The sequence below is a fragment of the Coturnix japonica genome, chromosome 7, assembly GCF_054131305.1.
Source record: "Coturnix japonica strain WE chromosome 7, WE-NBRP24, whole genome shotgun sequence".
NCBI lineage: Eukaryota > Metazoa > Chordata > Aves > Galliformes > Phasianidae > Coturnix > Coturnix japonica.
In genome coordinates, this window is record NC_140669.1 from 10,109,297 (window position 1) to 10,128,352 (window position 19,056).

The window sequence follows — 19,056 nt, forward strand, 5'->3', positions numbered from 1 at the left end:
CCCCATTGAAGGGTACATTTCTCAACAGCACAGAGAGCTTAAGATTTGCAAAAGCTGGGCTGGACCATGCTTCTCTATGCTTTGTAATGCCCTGAACTGGAGGGGCACACTCACACCATTGGTCCCCACTCACTCACTCCTCTTCAGTAAGTTATAGAGCACAATCATTTTCATTCCCAGATGTTGCAGAACTCAGCATGTCCCAGTCAGTAGCCAGTACATAAACACCCAGGAGGAATGAACCAAGAGAAATCACTTCCCACTCTCAGCCCATGCACCCCTGTTTTTTTTCTCACTCTTTCTGTACCCAAGTAAGGTAAAATAGTCTGCATCAGCACTGCTGCTTCCAGTATGCTTCCCTCCTGTGTTATCCTTGCAACTGTTGGTGGACTCAACAGACACAGGGCCAAAACTCTCAGAGACAGATTTTTTTCTAAGACAAGAAGGTGTTGCCCTTTATTTACTCTACATTGCTTCCCATGGAGCAAAGCTAGGCAGCCTGCATTGATCCCCTGACAACTCCCTGCCTTTGCTAAGATCTCATTGAGGCTTGGGCCAGCTCTTTCCAGTGTGCACTTTTTAAGCAAGGGACCTCAATCCATATCAAGGGACCTGAATGCAGCATCCAAGTGTGAAAACATTGGCCACTGTCCCATTTACTGAAAGAGGAATAATAGTACCAGCTCACCTCTGGGAAGCATATGGAGTACCTCTGATTTATTATTTGTTTTATTTATTTTGTCACATTTATCAGCCATTCAACTCTCTGGGCACACAGCCCACACATTAAAACCCAGAGTATAATATAGAGATCTCCTCTATCGTGAGCACATCCTTTCTAAAAAACCAGGCATGGCCAGGAGAGAAGGATGAAGGATGCATCACACATGCAAAATATGACAACAATATATTTTTCTCCAGTTCTGTTATTGATGGAACCATTCTGAAAATGTTGGTGACATCAAAATAATAGGATGAGGGCAATAAAAAGCAAGAGGGTGGAAAACCATGCTGGAGGTTGGGCATCTAGACAGCCTCTAGTCAGCCTGTCTTATGCTCAGGAAGTCCCTAAAATGCTCTTTCCATTATTATTTCTCTAATGACCCCATCAGACACATGTGAAATTCCGAGAAGCTTTATATATGTTGTAGAGATCCACAACGGCAAATTTGCCCAGCTTTTCTGAGAAACAGCAAGATGTGATGATGAATGCTTTAACATTGCAGCATCTTGATGTGCAATTTATTTGCTGGAAATTAATTGCATGTGCTAGTTTCATTTTTCTGTGGCGAATGATCAGTTTTGTCCCCTTTTTAATTAGGTAGCAACATAGATTCCTCTGCTGATCAAGGCACAGCCTCTTACACATCACATCTTATTCTAAGAGAGACTATTTCGAGTGACTAGGGCCTAGCATGACTTTTGGGTGGCATTAAGTTATCTGTCAGTTCTAACTCATGACTCAGTACCAATTAAGACCCCATGTACCCACCAGCTAGAGAACCCAATCTGGGCTTTGGTAGATATTATACACCTGTCATGTGGGAGCTGGAAGAAACTCTATGGAGAAACCAACTTAAGGATCCTGAAATTTCAATGGTGTTGACGTGATTTCAGGCCCCGCACTACACTCCCCTTGTGCTTCCCTTCTTCCCTTCCTCCTCTCCTTCCTTCCTTCCTTCCCACAGGGCGAGTCACCAAGACCAAGGACGGGCACGAGGTGAGGTCCTGCAAGGTGGCCGACAAGACGGCCTCACTTTGCTTCACCAAAAAGTGTATCCCATGTGGCTGATGGGATCCTTGTGCTGAGACACTGCATTGACATTAGCAGAACTCCATAGACTAGTAGCCTCCACACCATCTGTGCCATTAATGGGTTCGGTCCACATCAAACCAGCACATTGGCGAACCAGAATGGTTGGAGCAGCAGGACAAAGTCCTAGAGCTCACAGAGCTCATAGTAACTCATAGAGCTACGAGCTTTGGCTGCTGTTGGTTACTCTTAGCAATAATTTCTATCTTAATTAATTCTAATTAAGCGATAGTGTTCAGTCATATTTACCCTTTATTGGGCTACAAGGAACCCGTATTTCTACTGAAATACGAGCTACTGAAAGCAAACAAATCCATCAGTGAAACAAACGCTGCTGGGGTGAAATGAAAAACATTGATTATCATCGCTATTAAACCATGAAATCCTCTGCAACTAATTAATCTGCTGGGGAAAAAAAAGTTTGTTAGCGGCATTTCTGCTTCTTCCAGCCAACAACCTGACCAGCAGGGCTCACCAAACACTCCATGGCTGCCACCTGCCTCTCAAACTTTCCCCGTTCGGTAGCTCCCCGCAGCAGGCGGCGGGGAGGTGAAAAGCAAGCCGAAAACATGCCGGAGAGCTGAGGTTTGGTGTTCATCAGCTCAGCCCTTCCTCGCTGCCTTCCGGCTCCTTCACACCGCCGTGCCCGCCTCCCTCCACGCCCGCCCTTTCCGCAGGGCTCTCTGCGGGGTCCCGGGCGTGCCCGGTCTCGGGAGCGCGCAGCGCGGTGCCGCCGTGCACGCGCTCGGCGGAGCTGTCCGCGGCTCGTGGTGCTGAAGCCGCAGCGGCCGCCCAGCCCCTTCCTCCGCCCCCCTCCCTTCTTCCCCGGCGTGGGCTCTTGAAGGCAGCCGGCAGCCTGGGGTAATCAAAGGTTGGGGTGGGCCGCATTCCTCCCTTTGATTCTTCCCCACACCCCACCCCGCCTTTTTGCTTCTTCTGCCTTTTTTTTTCTTTTTTTTTTCATTTTTTATTTTATTTTTTTTTTAAAGCCGGGGGAGGGAGGAGAGCGCAGCCACGTTACACCCCTCCCTTCCTGCAAATCCCCGCTTGCACTGCAAACAATCTGCCTTCCCTATTGCATCCAAGGGAGATAGCAACAGCAACATCATCACTGCAAGCCGGATGGGAGAGCAGAGAGAAGGCTGCTGAGGGAGAAAGGCACACACGCACACACCAGCTCGATGTTGCCAAAGCGGCAGGAGCCGCACGAAAAATAAGCCATGCTGCTCGGTGTGTGTGGCGCATTGTGCTCTATCAGAGCCCTTTAGGAGGAAGAAGAGAATTATCCACTCCGATTTTATTTTTTCTTCCTGCCTGCGAGAGTGCGACAGACTTGCGATGGTTGAATGTCAATGCCTATGAGAGAGAACAACAGTCAGAGGAGGAGGACAGAAGGGGAGGAAAATGAAGGTGGGGATGGTGGTGAAGAGAAAGAAGCACCCTCATCCAATGCATCAAAAGGAGGTCCCTGCAATTGCTGATAGAGCCCTGGCCGCCTCGCCATCCACAATGGTCTGTACAAGCTGCCAATGCGTTTGATGACGTTCCTGTTTTGTGAAAGGAGGAAAGGAAACGTGACCATGTAAGATCCACGTTTCTCCGGTCAATTACATGCAAAGAATAGGTCTGATTTTGACGGTGTTTTGGGTTTTGTTTTTTTTTGGTCCTGGATGGAATCTGCCTAGGGAATAACACAACTGCCTTCCCTCACCAGTTTTGATCTGATTTTTTTTTCTTTTATTTTTTTACCTTTTTTTTTTTTTTTTTTTTTGGTGTGGTCCAGACAGCTGCTGGGATAGAGAAGGTCAGAATATATAAATACATATAAAATATATATGATATATATATGCTATATATTATATATATATATATTTATCTCAGTACATCTGGGATTAAGCTCACTGAATGCTAATTATTTCTTTCAGGACTTTTAATATTTACAGTGAAATCTTTTAAAGGCAACAGTACATTCTGACGCCACCTGGGAGTACAGTGTTGGAGACGTAGGGTGTTTTCCCACAAACAATGTGAAGGTCTTTTTGTTAAAGAGGCAATTTTGATATTAACAGCAGCTACCCATTTTGATAGCCAGACCGGCTGCTATTTTGTTCGGGTACACATCAGGTCTCGTGCGACTGAGTTTTATTTTTTAATTGAAAAAAAAAAAAAAAAAAAATCAAGAAGAAAAGGAAAATTACTTGAGATGCCAAATACTGTCGAGAGGACCGTATTCTCCCTCTTTCCCACACCCACTGGAGACGCGGACCCTTCTTTTTTACAGGCTTAGAGTCGCCGGAGCCGAGCTGGGCTCCCTCCGGAGCGCCGCACAGCGCCGTGCCCGCGCCCCCGGACCCCGCGGCGTGTGAGATTTCTTCCCTCCTTCCGCTGATTTGCAAACAAACTTGTGGAATCCGCTCCGTCCGAGGGGGAGGGGGATAAAATCCCCCCGGGGAGCAGAGTGGGTTTGGCTTTTTTTTATATTACTGCAAGATTTCAGCGGGCTGCCGGGGATCTCCCCCCTCTCGCCCTCTTTTGTCGTTTCCCGGCCGGCAAGCGCAGCTCCCCCGCAGCACTGAGGCCTCAGCAGAGCCCCCCGGCCGCGGGGCGCCCGGCTCCTGCCCTTTCTTTCCCACCCCATCCCCGCCTGTCAAGGAAAGGCACATGTTAATACCACCCGGCGCGGTCATTTTCTGCTACTGCTGCTGCGGACTCCTCCGTCCGAGACAGATGTTGCGAAACCAAGGCCTCCTCAAGTGCCGCTGCCGCATGCTCTTCAATGACCTGAAGGTCTTCCTGCTGCGGAGACCCCCCGCTCCGCCGCCGCCCTCGCCGCCGCCGCCGCTCCCCATGCCCGGCGGCGCAGAGGCGGGGGCCGGCGGCGCCGCTCCGCTCGGGGGGCGCGGGCCCGGCTGGCGAGCGGCGGCGGCGGGCGGCGGAGCGGGCAGCCCGGGAGCCGAGGAGTGGGGGAGCCCCGCCGGGGAGCCGCCCGCCTCCCTGCCCAGCAGCACCTCCTCGGATGACTTCGGCAAGGGCAAGGCCGAGGACCGCTACTCGCTGGGAAGCAGCGTCGATAGCGGCATCCGCACCCCGCTCTGCAGGATCTGCTTCCAGGGTCCCGAGCAGGTGAGCCTGTGCGCGGCGGTGGATGGTGGGGTTGGATATTGGCTCGTCCGGAGGAAAAGGAGATGGGGATACTCTCCCCTAACCAGAATGGCCCCCAGGGGAAGAGGAGATGGGGATGCTCGCCCCTAACCAGAATGGCCCCAGCCCAGGTGCTGGGCAGGTGTGAGAGCCAGATGTTGCTCAGCTTAACCGCAGCTGAGGTTCCTCATGGAAATGTCGGGGCCATGCCCTTGTGCAGCCCTGGAGCCTTGACTCCAGGTGCGCATCCCCAAGCTCACAGCCACGCAGGTGTGGCTCAGCAGGGACTCACAATCAAAGTGCATTTCAGTATGGGAGTCTCCGTCCCCGAGTGGGTGCTTAGTTGTGATGATGCCAAAAAGGATGCAAAGGATGGGGGCCCACTTGTGATGATCTCAGAAGGATGTCTTTAATGTGCTGTTGGTTTTTAATAATACAACTCGGGTCTGTATGAACACGTGGCAGGAGGCAACCCCACCTCATCAGCTGTGCCCAGAGTGAGAGCTCTGCAGCTTTACCAGAGCTCCTGTGCTCCCATTGCACTTGAAGGAGGGAAAAAAACTACTGGCTTCAATTGTACCTGCTGAAGCTGCAGCCTTGAAATGCACTGTGGTATAGACTGAGGTTGGGCCAATGAAGTTTCCTGTCATCAGATGGGAGAATGTAACAAACGCAACCCCGCTATAACATAAGTTGCCACCCTTGGGGCATTATTCTCCCTCTTTAATGATAACTACAAGCAATTTACATGCTTTCAAGCTGGCAACTTCCATGAAACAACATGTACAGCAACATTTGCACTTAATGTGACACAACTGCAGGCAGTGGGGAAGGCTGCAGATCTCTGCTTGTGTGATCAAACCCAGATACGGAGGCAACCTTTACTATAAAAGGTAGCTCTGCAACAATAAGGGAAACTTTCACAAGCATGAGTCAAGGTTCAGCTTAGCTGATACCCATTGCTGTTTCAGGCATAGACTGTGACACACCAGGCATATGTAAAACTCCTGAGCAAACCAGGTTTTGCTCTGTCTTCTTTCCCCTTCAAAGACCAGTGTGCTCTACCAAGGAAAGCCAGTGTTCACCTGAGAGTGGCCACATTCAGGCACACATTCTGCTAGTCCCAGTCCCATGTGACCATGCCTACCACTGTGTTGGTGGTAGTGTATCACGGAGAGAGCAGTGGGCTTGCATTCATCCTCTGGAGAAGCAGGACCTGCCATTGACTCATCTAAATGTGCTCAGGTTCTCCCTATCAGAGCTGGGTTCTCAGTAGGCTGTAGCCTTCTCTGACACTTGATTGATATCCACGAGACACAGTTCTCACCATAGGATTTTAGGTGAAGGTTGGGGAAATCACTCTTTTTTGGAGTGCCTTCCTCACTTGACTGTCTCCTCCTTGTCTCTTCTAAAAGTTGGAAGCTGTGCAGCTCCCTGCCTTGGAATTTGCATTATTCCACATTTCTAGTACTCTTCTCTGGCTTACAATTCTGCCTGTGTGCACAAGGCGTAGCGCCTGCATGATCAACGTGTGTGTGTGAGCAAATAGAACCTAAGCAGAATTAAAACAGAAGTAACCTGCTTCCTTGGCAAACATCAATGCTGGAAAATAATTGGATGCTAATTTTCATGCTTAAAGGCTGTAGGTTGCATTGTAAAAGTGGGTCTGTTTGCTGACCATCTGCCAGCCTACCTGAGTGAGAAGCTAAGCAGATGTGACTGGCATTTAATAGAGTTTCTCTTTTTCTCTTCTCACAGTTTCTGACCAATATAATAAGACACTTACAGCTGGATTCTGACAGTCACCCTTCAGTAGTACCTTATTCTGCAAATAATTTCTTTAGCAGCATCTGGTGAGCACAAACCAATACGTGGGCCCACATCAGGAGCTTTAAGGCATGGTCATATCCTGACACAGCTTTTGGTTCAGAATGACTGAGAACTGACTCAGTGCACTGATGTCAGGACCTGCAGTGAGGTCTGTTTGGCCCATACATTCATGAAACTCCATTGGTGCTAAATCATAGAATGGCTTAGATTGGGGGGGACCTTAAAGATGATCCAGTACCAAGCCCCTGCCATGGGCAGGGCCACCAACCACTAAATAAGCTGCCTTAATTCCACACTCTTGTTCACTGAGGTGGTTGTTACTCATTTAGCATTTATTCCCCATTTGTCTCCCAGCTGAACAGCTGAGCAAAGCCTCTTCTTCAGACACTTGCAGCTATAGGTACCATAAATGCACATTATTCCATACCACCCCTGCCAAAATAATCATGAAAATTTCCAATTGGAAAGAAAATGCAATTGCAAGTTCTTTACTGTGCAGATTAATAATAATGGTAGAAATCATTTGTTTTATTTACCTGTCAGAAACATCTGAAACTGCTGCAGCTGTGGGCAAATTTGCTGGGCTGCATCATAGTACCAAGAACAAAAGCCTTCATTATGAATTGACTGTTAGGTGCTTTAAGCTTATTTACTCATAAAATGACACCGAGTCTCCAAAAGATGTTTTAATCCTGTTTTGATTTTTCTATGTGTATGTGTATATATATATGTGTGTGTGTGCATATATACACACACACACACCCCAGCCAAAAAGGTTTCTTACTAATCTGGCTTCACAAGTGGGTTTTATATAATATCTAATGCAAAGCAAAATCTGTAGGGATTTTCACTTTAAATTTATGATTGCCCACTAAGCGTAATACTGCAGGCTACTAAATTGCTTCTATCTTAAGCTCCTCATGTTTGTTTGTGGCTCTTAGGAGTAAACTGATTCTTTCATTATAAATGTGCTGAGCACTGTAGGAAGGAGTAAAGCTCATTATTGTAGAACCATTCCAATCCTTGCAGGTTACTCAGAGAAAAACAGTAATGCAGACAAGAATGAGGAGACCTGGTGCCCAGATGAGTGCAGCACCTCCCACTTTGAGGGCATGGAGAGAATGCTGCTTGGGTCTGGCAGTTGAAAGAGGCAACTGCATGTACTGAAGATAGGCTTAATATCATGCAAGCCAGTGGGCCGGACTCTGCACTTGGCAATGGCGTTGCCTTTCAGAGACTTACTTGGCATTTCCAAAGGTTTTATATCCTGTGCCATTATGTCAGCTAGTTCTGAAACAGCTGATTGAAAGGCAGAGCTCGAGGCAGAAAGCGAGAAAGAACGATGCTGGAGTATTTCTTTCTGTTTTAGTTAATGGTCCATGTTTTCAGAATCTTGTCTGCTTTCCTGGATCTCTGGCAATGTTCTGCAAAAGAAAGAAACTAAAGCGAGCTCTGCTTTCACATATGTTTCATAGTGCTTGGTATGGATCCAAGTTGAAAGCAAGTCATGGAGAGTAGCAGGAAAGTACATGGATGAGAAGTCCCTCTGCATCTGCAGATACAGTGTTTGCTCATGTCACAAGGAGTTGGCAGTACAGTAGCATTTCGGATTTCTGAGCTGGTGCTCACCGTGCTGAAAATAAATAGAAAAGCATTCTTAGATGGAACTGAGATCATTTGGAAGTAAGTGTCTCAAGGATTGCTTGTGAGATTCTCAGTCAGCATGCATACATCTTTTCCTACCTGTCAGTTTCTGCCTGTTTCTCTATTTCTCTGTTCTGAGGAAGAATACTGTAATGGTGGAGATTTTAACAGCCTGGATAGGACTGGTTGACTAAGGAGGATCAGAGGGAACAGATAGTGACTTTTGGCAGCAGGATGGCATAGCTCAGTACTCAATGGAAAAGCTTGGAAATAGATTATTCTTCCCACCAAAGTCCCTTCCAGACTTTAAGGAGATCAGCTCATTATCATACGCACATGGAGACCTCTAAGGAATCCAAAAGGGAAGACAACTTGCAATGGATAGCAGGACATGCACTTCTATGTGGTGTGACATTGAGCTGTGGAGTTCCCTACTGCAGGACATTAGCAAGCCAAAGGACTTAACTACATTTAATGATTGTGAAGCCATGTGCATACCAAATCATGTCTACAGTCATCAGAATTAAAGATAATGTATCTGAAAGCACAATAAATTCTTCAGATCTGATATCAATCTTGAGATCAAGAAAACTGAAGAGGAGCAGATCCAAGGGCTGGTCCAGGGCTCACAGCTCCTTGCATACAAGGCCTGCCTTTCCAATGCATGTCAAGATTGAATGCATCTGTAAGGTAATACAGGCACTTGTTGTCACAGTCAGGACCCAGCTGGAGCTAAGGAGACCCTAAATGTGTAGAGGGCTCTCTCCTATATACCAGAACTGCCCCATCTGGAAATTCCTGGCTCATTCTTGCTCCTCAGTCTGGATGAACATTCCACATACCATTCTTGATGGTCCCATGTAATAGCAGTGCATGCTGAGTACCACTGATTGGCTGGTCCTTGGCATGTGCCACTGGAAATAACAGGTGAGAATCTCAGACTTGCTCCTGTTACAAACACAGGCACACCCAAAAGCTCTCATTAGCTTGCTGCTTGATAGCACCTGAAATCATGAACTAAGCCAAGAAACATTGTCACCCTACAGACTGATTCCTCCATAGCACAGAGAAATGCAGGAAATCACTGGGACGCTTGATTTCTGATTTACAGTGTTGTAAGACAAAGCAAAATTGGGTATTTCCATTCTAGAGTAAGATAAAGAGGATAAGAGGGAGCTTGTGGCTGAATTAGGGGCATGAGCATGATAAGGAACAATTACGCAAGTAGCATTACAAGCAAGTAGAAAGGCAGGGAAGCTCAGGAAAGGAGATGCAGGTGTTTGGTGAGATCTGTCTGAGCTGGCTATAACATCAGCACACTGTTTTCGAACATGTTGAATCACATAATGACAGAGCAGGTGCCCCATCCGAGTACTTTTCATAGGTGTGTTCCCACAGGATTCATCTACATGGTGCTAGAATGAGAATTTTTCATTGGAAAACAGCCAGTCCTGCTAAATCTGAAGCCTAGGAGATGCTGGGTTGCAGCTCATCAGATTTCAGTCTGTATACTGCAATTTATCTCAGAAAGGAAGGGAAGTAGCTTCCTGTGACGCTCAATCCACTCTCTGCTTTCCTTTCCTTGACTTTCAGCACTTCTATAGATAGCACTTCTGTTTCACCTGTCCCTGGATGAAGTCTGTACTGTGCAGGCAGAACTTCTTTGGCTTCAGCAAAGGCTTTGCATGAGCTATCAACTGAACGGAGCACAGGATGTCATCTATTTTAGATTTAGACTCTGTTGCCACAGAGTTGATTGGCAAAGCTCCCATTAACTTCAACAGCAAAAGGGTAGGCATCCAGTACCAGGGACTTGACCCTTGTATTTCAGTAATGTTGTGCATACAGTGGGGACTTTATAAATAATAGTGAAGGCCGCTAATCCCATTGACTTTTAATTGCTCCAGGAGACAGGGTGTTCACCTCTTGTGCCTGCTGAAACTCTGAAGCCTGACCTATTTATTTCAGTGCCACCAGCTAGCCTGAGGAGCAGTTTTTCTTTTCTTTCACTTTCCCCCATATGAAAGGCTTCCTGAAGGAACTTGTCTGTGTTTGTGTCACTGTTTCTTAAATATACATTTCAAGCCATGATTAACAGTGCCTGATGTCAGTTAGTGACAGAACAAGCAATGCAAAACCATGTAGCTCCATTGTTTGCATCTGTAGAGTCACTGTTATTCCCACAAAGGCAACACTTACTCCTGGAAGGGCTCTATTTGTACAAAACTGAGCTGCATTCAGGTTGTCTTTCAAACAGATATTCATTCACAGTAAGGGCCTCCTCTGTGAGGGCCTTTTTCCTGCATTAGTGGGTTTTTTTTTCTATCCAAGGATGGTCCAAAGGTTAGAAATACAGTTGTGCCAGAACCTGAGTGACGGATAGAGTCTGTAATGCTACATTTCTTATTTGTCCACTGCACTCATGGCTCCAAGTCAATGAAAGGTGATTGCCTGTGCAAAGCTTCCAACTTCATCTACATTCCCTAGGTCAGGCTTTGGTCCAAGGCTTCCTGGATGAAAGATGTCCTTGAATTACTTCCCAAGGAAGCTGCAAGTGCCCAGCAACCCTTCAAATTATACCTGCAGAAACCCACTGCCAGGGGGAGGAATACATTGGTTGGGGATTGTAGGGAAAGGCAATAGCAGATAACCAGTTCTAAGTTACCCAAAAAAGGGTGATGGTTGCAATCCAGTTAAAGAATGAAAGATTTACTTACCCATCCCAAGGATCAGGACTCACAAATACTCCAAAAGGAAGAATTTCCAGGTAGAGCACCTTCCTTTCTTGCAGCCAGCCATTAAATGAAGTTTAGGGAAGGGTGGAACCAGGTTGCACAGGTGAATTGCTTTCACCTGTAATCTCAGGGTTGGCTGTGTCCTTTTACCTGGTGCTCAATCATTGGTTCAGGCTGTGGCACAGCAATTCCCACATAAGGATCACGCTATTTTATGTAAAGCTCATGATTTTAGGCTGAATTTTTATGCTAGAAACAGCAGCAGAATTACTAGCCCCACACCTAAAATCCTCCCATTGCCTGCTAGAGAGCGAGGTTACAACAGTGTCTTGCTAAAGAGGCATTTCAGCCTCCCCATGCAGTTACACCTTAGCTCCCAGGAGAATATCAGCTGTGGAGAGGGTTGATTTAATGATATGGACTGGATTAAAATAATCTGAACTGAAAAATTGGTTATGTTTTCCTCACTCCTAGGCCTAGAGTAAAATAAAAAGATAGACTATAATCAGGATTGGTCCATATCTGTGGCCACCCAGTCTCTGTTATTAGCTAATTACTGAAGTAATAAAGCCACACTAAGGTGTTAGCTGTTAGATTGTATGCTCATCAGCTCTCCTCTGTGCCCACTGGCTGATTTCAATCAGCTCTGGCAGGGATTGGAGATCTGAGAGGAATTAAATTCCTTGAAGTTTCATGAAAACTAGCTGGATGAAAAAGAGGAGAACTATGAATGTCCTGTTGTGCGAATGATTACAGCTTCGGCTCAGATGCACTACATACTATAGTATATGTGTGCAACCCACTACTTTTATGTTATTGTTGCCCTCTTTTTGTTACTCATATGCATTAACTATATCATGTATCTTATACATGGCTCAAGACAATTCCTCTTCATTCAGCGTAGCCCAGGCAAGGCAAAATGTTGGACACCCATAAAGTCCTTGGAGAACAGAGCTTCAGTAGCGAGGCTTAACAGGAATGTGTACTCTGTTAGGGAAGAAAGAAAACACAAAACAATGTAACATGTTTCTCATGGAAAGGCAGGCTCAAATAATACAGAATAGCTTGTTAACTTTCTATCTTTCTCCTTTTATTTTGTTAATCAGGATTACTTGCCTAAAATGAATTGCATGATGTTGAAAACTTACTTACCTTTCCCCGTCCTTTAACAAGTGACCTTTATCCTTTTCTGCTTCATCAGTGGTTACAGTAGGACAGATTAGGTTGTTGGCAGTGAAGAGTGATGAGTGTTGCCTTCTCTCCAGTGAGGGAAAAAAGAGCAAGACCTGGAAGCTATGTAGGTAATAAATCTGCTGTCGCCATGCCCCCTTGTGAAAAGTTGTAAAGCAGATGGTCTCTAATGACAAGATCCAGAAGCTGAAGTTCTCACACATCATTTCTTCTGTCATAGTTTTAAACTCTTTGGTGGTTTTCTCTCAACTACTTCTTTTCTTTGTGAAAGTCAACAAATACATCAAACTTTGGTCATGTCCATCCCATGGGACTCTACTCTCCATAGATCAACTTATCCAGGCACCCTCTGTCTGTAGCTCAAACATTGGTGGTGCTCTGAAAGTCATCACCCACAACAGTCACATCAGTTTAACCCACCTCCCTGGGTGCAAGTGGAGGAAAGGATGATAATGAAGCATTATAACACAAAATATGTTTCACAGATTGTTTTCTTCTTCCCTTTGGAGAGCAAAGACTGACAAGGATTGATTGGTTGATATTGTGTTTACATTTGTCACCTAAGCATAAAATACTTTGGTCATTTGGAAACATCTTCAAATAAGTTTTTAGTGCATTGAGCATTTGGTGGTGTCTGCCATCATCTGATGTAGGCATGCTGTAGCTACAGCTTCTGTGAAGCTTTTTCCTGTGGCTACCATCATAACCTCTGCTACTGTATGTATTTACCTTGTTACTTAAACCATGCACTGATATGCACTGATCCTGTCCAAGCAGTAGGCGGTGCACAGGTCTCAAGAGATCAATTAGTCCACCCATCCTAAAACCTAACACAGGCTGATCTAACCAGTTCTTGAGGGTGAGCGTGGCTGAAGACTCTACTTGTCCCTAGACACCCTGTTATAGGACTTCATCATCCTTCTTCCCTCTTGTTAGCAAGTTTTATATAATGTCTGACCTGAATCTTTCCTGCCGCAGCCCATTTCTTTTTGCCCTGCCCATTAGGAGGACATCAAATTATTTTTGCCTTTTTCTTCTTCTTTTTTTATTTTTTTTTTTAAGTAGTAAGTAATTGAGAGCCCTATGCAGTAGCTGAATGTAAATATAGCAAAAATTGATCCTCTGAGGATTCACAAGTTGAAGTGACACCTAAAGTCGTAACACTCCTTGCTCTTTTGTAGTCCAAACAATCCCAAATTTACCTTTGCTCTTATGACATAATTTCTAGAACTCTAATAATCCTTCAGTGTTCTCCTCTGGATTTTCACTAGATGGTCCATATTCTGCTTTAAAAGCACTGTCTAAAGTAGAAACAATTATCCAGTTGAGTCTTTGTTAATGCTGAGCAGTGCAGAAAGATTTTTAGCCCTCTTCAGGAGATAACAGATGCCAGACATTTCAAAGTGATGTTTGCCCTCTCTTTCATTTATTTGTATATTATTGGAGCAGAAAAGATTATTAATTTTATTCAACTCTCAGTCCCATGTAATCTCAGTGTCCTCCAGAACTGCTCTCTAGTTAGTCCTCCTTCATCCTAGATCTGTGTAGTTCAAATGACTGCCTTGGTGAAGAAGCTGTACTTGGCCCTATTTAGTTGCCTCATTTTTTAAATTAATTTATTTTTTTAAACCGGTCTTCCCCTTTCAGATAAGCCTGCAGATGTAGTAAGTGTTCCCTCTATTGAATCTTTCATGCTGTTACTGATTTAAGTTCTTCTGCCTTGATTCTTTGAGAGAGCTCAGAGAAAAGTGCTGCAAGAGCAGCTTTAAGGCTGTCTCTGATGAGACTTAGGGCTAGGACTGTCCCTTCTCACATATAACCACATACAGGCTGGGAGAAGAAATCCCCATCATTTCATTGCAGGTGCCTGCAACTCTGTTCCCAACTAAAGATATTCTCAGCAAGGCTGAATGTGACCTTTCCTGACAGATCCAGGCCTCCAGCCAGTTCTACCTGAAACATTGCCATAGCCTCCCCTTTTTCTCCTGCTTCTCTGATCTAACATTGATGTGGCCGCTCACATTTCCTCCACATTCCTCCCTAATGGAGTCCCACAAACCTCCTTTCTCTTTGTCCTTCCCATCTTCTTTTTCCAGCTTGGATACTTCCTCCATTATGGCCCTTAAGGCTAGCTCTGCAGGTTTTGTTTGTTTCAGTTCAATCCCAGATCTCCTTGTGTTTCCTAGACTTACTGAATGGTTTAGCATCAGTAAAAGCAGCTCAGACTTCTTGTATTCAGCATTTTCCTCCATGTTCATCTCTTTTCTGCCTTTCTCTTGTACCGACAATATGGGGCATTAACCCTACCCTTCGCTTGAGCTTCTTTCCTCTCATTTTCCAGCTATGTATTGAGGTCATGCCCAGGTTGTTTGTTGCTTTCTTTTGAGTCACACACACGTTCAGATTCTTGTCTCTTGCTTTCATTTCTGTGATCTTTTTTTCTCCAACCTTCCTGGCACAGACATTGCCTTACTTCAGCTGAGTCAAAATGAAAATGTGAAGAACATTTACTCTGATGGATGCCTTAAGAACAGGTTGCCCTGAGAACTTTTGTGTGCATCTTCCCTCCTCCCAGTGTTCCCTGTCAATACCCAGGTGGATCCTGACCAGTTTTTACTCCAATTCCCAGTCTTTGGGAGAGCTAAGAAAGTCTCGTGGATGGATCTGATGACGACACATACAGCATTGGCACGCAGGGAGCCTGCTGACACTTTACCCACATCACATCAGTGTCTACCCTGATAATTTCGTGTGGGCATTGAACTAAAGCTCAGAGGATTATTTGCATTTTCCACAAGTACAGTGCCATGAGCTAAACCCACCCCTCCAAAGACCCCAGCACTTCTTGATGTGTCAGATCTTCTCAGTCTGTCTGGTATCTTGTATGACCTTGCCCTGTCTGGGAAATGAAGCACTTTCCCTCCTCTCCTTCTCTCCTTGTTAAGTGCACTAGGACCTGTCAGGATTAAAGGTACTGGGAAAGTACAAGCTGATTATTATCCCATTCGAAGTGATATTAAAAGAACATTAAGACGGATCAGATGAGCATTGAAGAAAAGTAGGTAATAATAAAGTATTATATCAGCAGAGAAATAGCAGTTAAGTAATTAAAGAGAGGGTTTGCACAAGAGGAAGAAGTAAAGTTATAGGTGCTCCTGGCCTCTAGACCATTCTTTATTTTAATATGGTGGTAACCTTTAGAGGATGTCAGTATGTCAAGCACAGCACCAAGAAGTAAAGCAGAGGCTTTTCCTGCCCCAGAGAGTTCACATTTTAGGACATAAAAAAACCAATATTTCCTTAACATTGAAGAGAGGTGAATTCTGACAAGATTTAGGGCTTGAGGGAGGTTATTGGGCTAGTGTAGACTGAACCTTTTTATAATAGCAGTGAAATAAGTTCAGTCAATGAAATTCCTGCTTGAAGGTTAACAGCTGTGCAAGGACTGGAGAAGAAATACCCCATCTTGATTTTAAATCTTTGACAGTGGGAAATTGTTGCAGTGCCCAAGGAAAAAATCTGGGGAAAGAAAGAGCTGAAATTGTCTTTGCATAAAAACTTCTGTCTTTTCTGTCACAGGAAGGACTGTGTACTTCATGTATCTTTAGAAATGAGCTTCTGTAACCCTTAGGCTGCCTGGCAAAGATTTCCCTCAAGGAAAGTGTTCTATAGTTGAAGACAGGTTTATTCCTTATCAGATTAAAAGCAAGAAACTTTAAGACTGGGCAAACATGCCTGAGATTCTGCAAGTTAGGAAAAAATAGTCCATAGCCTCCTCCGACATACGAGGGCAGAAGCGTTGTCACCTACATTTAACCCACATTTGGAAAATGTTCTTCATAGACAGGATGGCCACATCATTTCTAAGAAAAACATTTCTGCAGCCCCCATAGCCTGCAGGGAGGACTCCTACATAAAACTGAGCATACTAAACTGCCATGACCTGATCCAGCTGCCATCAGCATTCTCACTGCCGGTTCTCATGGGTTTATTTCTTGCCCTTCTTGCAGATGTGAAAATCTGCAGGAGAGTTGTTGGCCTTCCCATACTGCAGCTATATATGAGATTTCCTCTCTCAGCTTTTTCTTGATGTTGCTTCATTTCTTTGGAGGTGTGCTCAGGCATGTGAAGCAAATATAAGGGGAAGGCAGTAATTCTGAGTGTTTAGATCAGATTAGATATTAGGAAAAATTTATTCTTCAAAAGAGTGATGAGGCACAAACACAGGCTGCCCAGGGAGGTGGTAAAGTCACCAGCCTTGGAGATGTTCAAGAACCGTGGAGATGTGGCACTGAGGGACACTATTAGTGGGAACATTGGGGATGAGTTGATGGTTGGACTAGATGATCTGAGAGATCTTTTCCAACCCTGATGATTCTATGATTTGATGACCTCAGCTTGAACAAAATCACATGACCATAAGGAAGATGGGACCTCTGGAGGTCATCTTCATCACCTTGCTTAAGTAGGTTGGTCTGACTGAGCCTGGGCAGGGCCTTGTCAAGTTGGGAGATGCGTCTCTCAAAGGATGGTTATTCTAATTGCTTCTCTGTTCCAATATTGGGCACCTGGTCCAATATTTGAATGGTGAAATTGTTTTGTTTTTTTTTTTCAGATTTCCAATCTGAATTTCTGCTGTTCCAAATTGTGTCTGTTTTCTCATCTAACCTGGTACCTTCGAGAAGAGTCTAGCTCTTTCTTTGCTCTACCTATCCATGAGATGGCTGAAGACAGCAATAAGATCTCCTCTTAGCCTTAACAGTGATTTTAGCAGGAGGTGTACAAAAGATAGGATTAAATGTCTGCTTTAGCTCCCCAGGGTGGATTTGGACAGTGGTTGAGATTTCTGTAGTGGTAGTCAGATAAATATCAAGGGAAAGTAGCTGCCCAACCACAGGTTGAATAATGAGCGCAAACACTGCTAATAATAGCAAAGGCTCAGATATTTCTGTTTGTCATAGCCAAGACATTTCTTGATCCAATAATCACCTCCAAGAGATGAAACTATTTTAAATCCAAGTCACAGGAAAACTGATTGTAGAAAAGCTTGATTGTGCAAGAATTATTTCCGTTTACATTAAACAGGAGGAAAAGCAAAAAGAGATCTGTAAGGTTTTCAATTTTGCAAATGAAGATTTTTAAAAACCAGGAATCTTTAAAACTATGCAATATGTTATTAATATACCTTGACTAATGGCTACTAAAATAGCCAGTAGTCTCTTTATAACAAACAAAAGCATTCTGTTACAAGTGCTGGAAGCTCACTGTCATTCTACAGGCTATTTTTGCTTTCTGCTTTCACTTAATTTGGCTGGAAAGCTGGAAGGCTTCAAATCCTGTCCCAAGATGTATTTCAACAATCTTCTTCTCCCTTTCTAGCTTGCTTTCCTAAGCTACAGTGCTTATCTATGCAAGATCTGTTTAAAAGTCTATGAGATGCACTGAATAACATAACAAAGCCAGCTGCCTTTGTCAAAAAGAGGATGCAGAATTCTTAAGCTCTTATGAGCTGTATGAAAACAAATGACCAAGTGATAACATTGGAATCGTCCTAAGAAGTCCACTCTTAGTAGGCATCAAAGAAGCCAGCTTAGCAAGTTTGAATACCTACATTTTTTAGGAAATCACATGTTTAGGAAAACCAAGGAACCATGAAGTATAAGTTTTGGAGTCCTCTCCACTGACCACAGTACAGGATCAGCTAGTTTTGTTGGCCTCTTCCAACAGTGCAGTAGCACCCAGCCAAGATACTTTCCCCTAAGACAGCACAAGCACAGAGAATGTTAATAGGAAGCCCTGAAAACCTGAGCCAACATCTCTGGAAGTTGGCTAGTGGAAAAAACCCAATTGGAGTGAAGAGTGGTAGGGGCAATTGCAGGCCAGTTAAATGAGCATATGTGGTGGGGATAATATCAGAAATAATTATTTGCTGTTTAAGGAAAGGAGGAACTTTGATAAGAGGTGGCCAAAGCACCTCTGTTACTGGGAAAGGGAACTAAGCTGCTGGTACCCTTCAGAAACTGCCGTGGTCTTGGTAAACCAAAGGCAATGCAGTGAGGGCTGCAGGCTTATGTATTTCCTCAGAGCAGTCTGAAAGGCTCCAACATCAGAGATTATTTGCAAATGCAAGACATACAAATGTGCATGTGTGTATAACTGAGCTGCTGTCTGCGTGTTTAGGAGGATCAAAAACACACAGGGTGAATGTTGCAGTCTCCTCTGAAGCTGGCAAGAGGCTTACTACCATATCAGGGCTCTGTTTTCTGTTTGGGTTGGATCCAGTTATTTTTTTCTTAATGGATTTGAGGAGGCCACTGAGATGGGGTTCCTCTGGTGAAATAGTGCAGGCGGATGATCTTGGGAAAGTAGAGATTGGAAGACATGCACTCTGATCAACACCAGGCTGTGTTCCTACAGGTGATCCCACCATACACAGGAGAGCCCAGGAACATTCACCTTCCATAATCCTCAGTCCTTCGCATCACTCCCAGTTCTGCCCTTCCATTTGTGTAACTCCTTCTATGGGATTTATCACTTCCTACAACAAGGGAGGCTTTCGCCTTCACTAACTATGTCCCAAGTGTTCCCAGTTTTTCAGTATGCTCTGCATTTCAGTCTGATTAGGCTATTTGTTCTGTTGTATTGTGCAGACAAGGAGTGGCACTTAGACGCAAGAGAACATGTTCTCTCTTTATGCAGGAA

The 19,056-nt window shown here is 44.7% G+C and overlaps 1 protein-coding gene and 1 long non-coding RNA gene across 3 annotated transcripts in view; one reads left to right on the top strand and one right to left on the bottom strand.

Moving 5' to 3' along the window:
- Positions 1 to 2,646: 2,646 nt before the first annotated feature.
- On the bottom strand, positions 2,647 to 3,361 carry LOC116653665 (uncharacterized). The gene is made up of 2 exons (XR_004307927.2): positions 3,254 to 3,361; positions 2,647 to 3,169 (listed from the first exon to the last, which is right to left on the bottom strand). It is a non-coding gene; the product is annotated as an uncharacterized LOC116653665 (long non-coding RNA).
- MARCHF4 (membrane associated ring-CH-type finger 4) overlaps positions 3,166 to 19,056 on the top strand; it is a 78,029-nt gene continuing 62,138 nt past the window's right edge. For both annotated transcript variants that reach the window (XM_085552245.1, XM_015868615.3), the window contains exon 1: positions 3,166 to 4,936. In XM_085552245.1, coding sequence (XP_085408371.1) covers positions 4,475 to 4,936 — 462 coding nt within the window. In that variant the 5' untranslated portion in view covers positions 3,166 to 4,474. The remainder of the gene's footprint in view (positions 4,937 to 19,056) is intronic.